We start from the raw sequence: 8,274 nt of genomic DNA on the forward strand, positions 1-8,274 counted from the left end.
ATATCCAGGATTTTTTGTAGATACTCCCAAATATGTTCCCAATTTCTTACATCATGGTGTAGGTGTTTTGTTTCTTTTAATTAGTACTAGAATGTGCCATCTATCTTAGTTAAATGGATAACCTGTTTTTTTTTTTCCAGTAAACAATGTTTATTAAATTTAATGTACAACCTTGGAAATGGCTCTCTTATTGCCATTGTAATTTCGGTCTTGTAATTTTTTAATTACATCTTTTAGTATGCATAGGCCTCTGAATCCTAAACCCCTCAAGATATCATTCTTATTATATGGCATCCAATTTTTTCTAGTTATATGATAACCATTCAAAGTACTTTATTGATTTCTTTTCTCCATCTATTGAGTAAGTTCTCTATGGGGTATGCGCTGATAAAGTTTTCTACTGACACTCAGCCAATAGAGATCCAAATCAAAACCAGCTAAAAAACCACAGTCAAATAAGCCCTTGACTAAGTAAACATAGTTCATTATGAAATTTCTAAACAGTCACAGAATTCCTGGCTAACCACCTCTCTTTCCCCTCCCTCCAGCCACATTCCCGCCTGGCAGCAGCAGCCAGAGGAAGCCGGGAAGCGCTGGCAGAGGGGGCAAAGGCAGCTCAGGGTTCACGGTGCTGTTCATTGATATCAGACCTCAGTGGGATGCAGGAACCAGGTGCCAGGGGGAATTTTGGGGTCACAGCCATGTCGGGAAGGATGCATTTGGGGAACAGTGCCCTGTGAGGGAGGAGCAAATCCATGCCCCAATGTGCTCTGTGCAGAGCATCCCTCCCACATGGCCCCTGTCACTGCCTCTGCTCCCTTTCCCTGCAGGAATAAGGGTGGGAGGGTGATCCTCAGTCACTGCCCCATGGTCCTGCATGGGGGCACTTGAGGGGTTCAACAGGCTCAGACCCCATGTCCATGGTGGCATCATTACTGGGGGCAGTGCTCCCTTCTGGCTCCTCCAACACCTTCTGGAGGCACTCCCTGAGGGACCCCACGGAGCAGCACCTCCAGCACTTTGTTACTGAGATGTAGATGAAGGGGTTGATGCTGCTGTGCATGCAGGCAAACAGGAGAACAACCCGGGGGGACACAGTGGTGTAGCCGAGCTGCTGCAGGAAATTCCAGAGACTGAGGGGGAGAGTGAGGAGCACAGCCAGGAAGACAATGATGTCAGGCCTCTTGGATTGCTGCTGCTGGGAGCTGCCCTTGAAGTGAATGAAGAGGATTATGCTGGAAATGACTATGGATGGAGCAAAGATGAGGAAGTTGAGGATGTACAGGGAGATGAGAGCCCCGCAGCAGCAGAGCTTGTGTTCCTGTGACTGGCACAGTGAATTCACGGCAGAAATGGCAGCGATGGCAGTGATGGAAAGGGCCCAGAGCACGGCACTGACCACCGCCCATGACAGGCCCTGGGGAAGGTGGCAGAAGAGCCCAGGTGGGCAGAGCATGGACCTGCCCCTCTCGATGCTGATGCTGTCAGCCGGTACAGCCCTATGCTGTGGAACATCCGGAAGAGGAGGAAAAGGAAGCGTATGGATGCTGGGGGCATGATGGAGGAGCAGGAGAAATGCTCCTGCAGGAAGAGCAGAGTGGAGGGGACCATGAAGATGAGGAAGAGGAAGTTGATGATGCCAGGTCAAGGATGTAGGCAGTGATGGGTTTCATGGTGTCCCTGTGGATGTGGAACCCAAGGACCCAGAGCACAGCCCCATTCCCAGCCAGCCCACTGAGGCAGATGAGCAGTGTCACATTGTGTATGGCCACACTGGTGACATCTGTCTCACACAGATCATGCACTTCAGTGGATTAGTTGGCAGGCGGGGACTATGCTTATCCACATGGATGGACGCTGGGCAGGCAGTGGGATGTGGCCCCAGGCTGTGGTCAGAGTGGATGGGCAGTCAGTGCTCGGAGAATCCAGGAATGGATCATGTGGGTCCTCAGCAGCTCCCTGCAGTGGGAAGGATTCAGTGGAGAGGAGTGAGATGTGCAGGGAAGGAGGGCAGTGGAAACAGTGGGGTGTGAGAGGGACGTGGGAGGTTTGGGCTGGTTTGCAGGATGCTGATGAATAAGACCGAAAAGAAACATTTTCAGTTCTTCTGAAGTTGTTCAAAAGCAAAGTGGCAAAAATTTTAAAGCATGTGTTATAGATGGATAATGGGATGATTGGCTCTCACAGTTAAGGGTTGAATGCTTTATAAATATTAAGAGAAGCTTTATTGATATATAATTATGTTATTGTAGTCTGTTGTTTATATGTCCCCTGTTTTCCCCATAGTCCCCTTCTCCCCGCTCTGTACTGTTGCCATCAGAGAGCCTGAGTCATCTAGGACAGGTAGAAGGAAGGGGTGTACAAAAGCTTGGTACTGGGGGGGAAGAGGTGCAGCATGAGAACACCTGACCCTCCAGTCAAGCTGCAGGAAAGCAGGCTCCAGCAATAAACACAAAGAAGGGCTGACTGCCAGACTTTGGGAGGGGCCAGGTTTAGCTGATGCAACCCCCGGGGTATCAAAGGTGAAGCATCCATCTTGAAGATCAGCCAGCCACGTGCTTGGCAGCCATGAGGGAAGCTCCCAGGCCTGCCTCTCCTTTTTTAGTCTTTTTGTTGCATTTTTTTGTTAAGGTTTAATAAATCATTAAACATTTTAAAAAGTGAGTGGTTGTTTCTCACAGGATGTAAAGGCTGGCACACAGGATGACAAACATGGCAGAAACAGATAAGGAGGCCTGCAGTGATTTTGGGGCAAATTCTGGAACAGGAAGCATGGCCAGGAGAAAAGTTCAAGGCAAGGCCATCTTTAATATGCAGCATTGATTGAATGTGACCATCTAAGAGACCCCTCTGAATGAACCTCCAGGATCATAAAAGGACTTCCAGGAGGAGGTGGAGACATGGAAATGAATTCTAGGAAAATGGTGTTTGTGTGTTAGATAAGAAATACTTTTTAATTCCTACATGTTGCTATAATGGAATAATACCCAGTTGTAAAGTCTCCCCATACACACAACACAAAGGGAGATCCCTCTGTGCCCTGTGCAGGTCAAGAATTCCTGCTTCCTCATGCTTTGAACTGTGTTATAAAGTTTGTTCTGGCCCATTTCAGTATTAAGATACAGATGGGATGCACAAGAGGAGAGAGAGGAGAATCTGGTCCCCAGACAGGTCTCTTCCACCTTCATCAGGGCCCCCTCATTGGGTGGAATCTGGTGATTGATTTTGGGGGCAGAACTGAGGTCTGTAGGGAATTCAAAGCTATAAATAGTGTGGAAAAGGGAGGGAATATTGAAACAGGAGTCCCACTGAAGGAATCCAGCAGCTCAGTGATATCAACTGACACCTGAGAGTCCAGCTCAGATCCATCCCAAAGGCATTTGCTCTCTGATATTTCCATGGGCAATCCTCTCCTTCTCCAATTGCTTTCCAGCTCCAGCTCTGTCATTTCCACAGCCAGGAAGGAGGTATCTCCCTGGCTTTGTGCCAGGCACACAGGACCAGGCTCCCACATCCTCCTTGCCATCTGTCCTGTCCCTCACCCCTCCCTGTACTGCTCCACATGGAAGCTGTGGGTGGGAAAAGATGGAAAAACCACATTTGGGGGACAGCAGCATTGCTCTGGTGTGTCTGTTTGTCACCCCTGCAGCTGTGTGAGGGCAGGAGAAGCAGCAGAGGTGTCACCATGAGCACTTTGTCCCCTGGCACGGAGGGAGCCAGCCCTGCCTGCTGGAGCCAGCCCGGTGGGAAGGCATCCCAGGGGAGCTGGAATGAGGAGAGCCACGACAACTGGAGCCAGTGTGACAGCAGGCAGGGGAGCAAAGTGCCTGTCCCGCTGCTGCTGCTGCTGCTGCTGCTGTGCCTGTGTGGGATGGTGGAAATGGGGCTGTGCTCTGGCTCCTCAGCCCACAGCAGTGCCCTCCCTCTGATTGACTTCCTGGCTGGGAGCTGTGCAAAGGAATTCACCCCTCTGGTAGTGCTGCCTTGCAGAGGGCTTTTGAGGCTTTTGTGCCAGAGCCAGTGCATAGGGACAACACAGTGGAACCATTATCAGGTGGAATCATCACGAAACAGAGTCATCACAATATAATCCAATAAAATATCCAGTGTTGGAAGTGATCTCTAAGGGTCTTGGTGTTGAGTTCCTGGCCCTACACAGGACATCCCAAGAATCCCAGCCTGTGCCTGAGAGCATTGTCCAAATGCTCCTTGAGCTTTGTCAGGCTGGTGCTGTGTGCAGCAGGGGAACTCCTGCCTGGGGCCGTTGTGGGTGACACCAGAAAACATCATGGAATGGTTTGGGATGTGTCCTGCTTTAGGGTACATTCGGGTGGAGACCTCCAAATGAGATCTCTCTCGAAAACAAATTCGAGCAGCCTCTCCCCAGCTGGTTCAGGAAAACATTTCCTTAGAGAAAAGTGGAGAAAACTGTTTCTTTAACAAGCAAAGTATCCACAAGGATAAGAAATGAAAACAATAGAAAACAATATAAAACAATATGGAACAATAAAATCTTTTGCTGTTCTGAAGAGTTGGCAAATTCAGACAGTCCTTGTTGTGGAGTGTAGTTTGGCTCACTCAGTCTCTTATCAGTCCCTCTGGTGCTGGAAAATGCCGCGTCCCAGGCCCCGGTGGGCCACAGGTGTGAGCTCCTGGTGCTCTTCTGGGTTTTCAGTCCAGAGCAGGTTTGAACAGTTCCAAGCAAAAGGAAAACCACAATCCAGGAAACTTCTCTGCCTCAGCTAGCTGAAAAAACCTAAAAGCAAAGGAGAGCTCTGTGCTGCATGTCTGTGCTGCAGAGAGCACGGTCTGGGAGCAGGAATGGGGAGGAGTGAGCGCAGCTTCTGGAAACAAACTGCTGCATCTGCTCTGCCCCTCTTTGCTCAAGAAGCAGTCTGAAATGTGCAAAACCTATTTCTGGGCTAAACAGATGAATGTAGATACAATTCAGCTCATAAAGTCACCCAGGACAGGTTGGAAGGAACAGCAGAGATCATCTCTTTCCATCTCTCCTTCTTCCATGGGCAGGGACAACCAGGAAACCTTTTGCTTTGAAGTCTTGCTCTTTTGAAAGGAAGCTCAGGTGGGGAGTTGCCTGGGTGGCACTGCAGACAAGGAAGGTGCTGGGAAGGAGAAAAAGTACATGGAAGGATAATGGTCCTTCTGCACTTGCCTTGGGAGGGACGCTTCGGGTGAGTTGTGCTTCCCTGGACCAGAGGTTGTACCTTGGAAAGTTTTGTCTTTGCAATGGACAGGAAATGAGAGTCAGGGAGAGAAAACCCCTTTCTGATGTCCAAGTCTTTCTCTTCTGTTGATCATTAACAACACTGTTAATAAATGCTCCATAGCTGTTTAACTTCATGTGTGTCTCCAAAGCCTGACTCACCACCCACAGCTTTCACTCTCACTTCCCTTTCCAGAAGCAGTGGCAGATTGGTTTCCCCTGGATTTAAGGCAGTGGGAAAAGGAGGGACAACTTCCCCCTGAGCAAGAGATGTGGCTGCTGCCCAGGTCTCTCCCAGCAGGAATCAGGAGCTCTTGGCACTGCCAACATCATCCCAACCATTGCAGGCACGTGCCTTAGGAAGGGCTCTGGTATGAGACAGGGACCTGCCCTGCTCCCAGACCAGCCAGAGGCTTTAGAATGGGATAAAAGAAGGAAATGAGCCATTTTGGACACTGTTTAACAGGGACAGGCTCAGCAGTGAAGCCTGGATATTGTTTCGTCAACAAATAGAGGCTGGGACTACCATAGTGGAAAGCAACAAAAACCATGAATCCAAATCTGATTGAGGGGTGGTTACAGAAAGACAGAGATCAGGAGAGGCTGGACTGTGTCTGGAGCTGCTGTGCAGAGTGGCTGTGCAGCTCCTCCTGAGGGTGGCCAGGTTCAGGCTGGAGGTGCTCAAGGGCTTCCCTGGACACTGATGCTGGGGAACCAGAGGATGGATGGCCCCATTCTGCAGAAGAGCAGCATAACCCCCTAATTTCTGTGCAATTAAATGGTTCAAGCATCTGGTGATGGGAATTTCCATATTCCATGTACTTTATTGATACAGGCACAGGAGTTCAGTGGAGTTCACTATCGGCCCTGCACTTTACTCAGAAGAATTAAATTCTGGAATTCAAGAATGTGACAAATCCCCACTGAAAGGAGAAGGGAATGTTGCTGTCCCTCCCCAGCTCTGCAGCCCTACCTGGTGTCCCTTCCCATCAGCTGGAAATGCAGGGCTGGCTCTGCTGGACAGAAGGGGAAGGATGCTCCCTGTGATCCCAACACCTCTCCTGCCATCCAGAGGCACCAGCCCTGCAGGGATTTGGGAAATCACTGCCACCCTGTGCTGGGTGTGTCCCGAGGGATTAAGGTGTCCCATTCTTTGCAGGCAAGAGCTCCCTGAAAACACCATGGAATTCATCTGCTGAGCCAAAGGAGATGGAGTTCATTCCCTGGGGCTGAGGCCATGAGGGTCATTGCATGGGGAATAGAGCTGTGGAACAGCACTGAGCCCAGCTGCACTGCTTGGAGCCATGTGGATGCAGGAGGGAGGAGGAAAGCCATGCTGCAATGTGCTCCCTGCAGAGCATCCCACAAAAATCACCTAAGGCAATGCCCCTGCTCCCTTCTCCTGCAGGAATACACCACCATTCAGTGGGTGGTAGTGATTAATCAGGAGGCTCAAGGAAACCTTCACCTCCTTGGGCCCTAGTGGGATCCTTGAGGAGAGCAGTGGAAGTGATCAGCACGTTCAGACCCCCGTGTCCATGGCAGGATAATTTCTGCGGGCTGTTTTTACTTTTGGCTCCTCAAAGACCCTCTGCAGGGAGAGCTGGAGGGACTGCACGGAGCAGGGCCTCCAGCGCCTCCCTGCCAAGAAGTAGATGAAGGGTTTGATGCTGCTGTGGATGCAGGCGAGCAGGAAAACAACTTGTGAGGACACAGTGATGTAACCGAGCTGCTGAAGGAAATTGAAGAGGTTGAGGAGGAGAGTGAAGAGTGCAATGATGACGATAACGATGTCGCGCCTCTTGGGTTGCTGCTGCTGGCAGCCCTGCTTGGACTTGATGAAATCGATTGTGTGAGAAATGGCCACAGGTGCAGCAAAGAGGAGCAGGATGAGGGTGTACATGGAGATGAAAACTGCCCGGCAGTGCTCCTGCTGCTGTGATGGGCACAGGAATGTCACCATGGGAATGACAGTGAAGACAGCAAAGAAGGCCCAGTATTGGACAGTGCCCAGCACCCACAACAGGCGCTCGGGAAGCTCCCAGTGGCAACAGAGCCAGCAGATCTTGTACACATGCTGCACATTACTGCCACCTATCAACCACAACAGCCCCCAGTAGGGGGACACCACTGACAGCTGGAAAAGGAAATTCAGGTACAGCCGGGGCAAGATATGAGAGCAGGACACATCCTCCACCAGGATGAGGAGGGCAGATGGGACCGCAAATAGGAGGAAGAGAAAGTCCATGACAGCCAGGTCAAAGAAGTCAGAGTTCCTGCTTCTCAGGCTGAGGAGGCCGATGACAGCCCCATTCCCAGCCAGCCCACAGAGGCAGATGAGCAGGGTCACACTGTGGGTGGCCACGCTGGTGACATCTGTCTCACAGAGATCATCCCCTTCAGTGGGTGAGGCAGGAGATGGGGACACGGTGGTCACCTCCATGGATGGACACTGGGCAGACAATGGGGTGTGGCCTCTGGCTGTGGTCAGAGTGGATGGGCAGTCAGTGCTTGGAGAATCCAGGGATGGACCATGCAGCTCCTCAGCAGCGCCCTGCAGTGGGAAGGATTCAGTGGGGAGGAGTGAGGTGGGAGGGCAGTGGCTATTTGGCAGGGAATGTGAAAGAAAAGCTCAGGGCAGAGGATGGATGACCTGGGGATGGCACTGCGGTCACCGGGAGAGGGTGTCAGGAACAGAGCAGCTGCTGCAGGAGAGGATGGTGGGGTAGGGAGGAAGGCAAACATTCCACTGACCTGTTCCCTGTGGGGCAGCAGCAGGCAAAGGGCTCTGTGCAGATCAGCGGCGCTTCCTGGTCCCTCTTGCTCCTTTGGGATCCATGTCCTAAAGCGGCTCCTGCCAGGTCAGGGACATGAAGGAGAAAGTGCCCAGGTCACCAGGAGCTCCCCATTCCCGTCCTGCTGGCTCCTCTCTGTGCCCTGTCCTGGTGCTGCTCCCCAAGGCTTGGTGGGGTCATAGGGCAGGTGGAAATTGTTTTACAACTTTGGCTATGTCACAGCTCCACTCCCTCTGAGGTATTTATCTTGATATT

The 8,274-nt window shown here is 51.2% G+C and overlaps 1 protein-coding gene across 1 annotated transcript; it reads right to left on the reverse strand.

Moving 5' to 3' along the window:
• Positions 1-6,746: 6,746 nt before the first annotated feature.
• Positions 6,747-7,667, reverse strand: LOC131084570 (mas-related G-protein coupled receptor member H-like). The gene has a single exon (XM_058026141.1). The coding sequence runs from the start codon at positions 7,665-7,667 to the stop codon at positions 6,747-6,749; it is 921 nt and encodes a 306-aa protein (XP_057882124.1).
• Between the last annotated feature and the right edge of the window lie 607 nt (positions 7,668-8,274).

This window comes from Melospiza georgiana, chromosome 6 (assembly GCF_028018845.1).
Source record: "Melospiza georgiana isolate bMelGeo1 chromosome 6, bMelGeo1.pri, whole genome shotgun sequence".
In the NCBI taxonomy this organism is placed as follows: domain Eukaryota; kingdom Metazoa; phylum Chordata; class Aves; order Passeriformes; family Passerellidae; genus Melospiza; species Melospiza georgiana.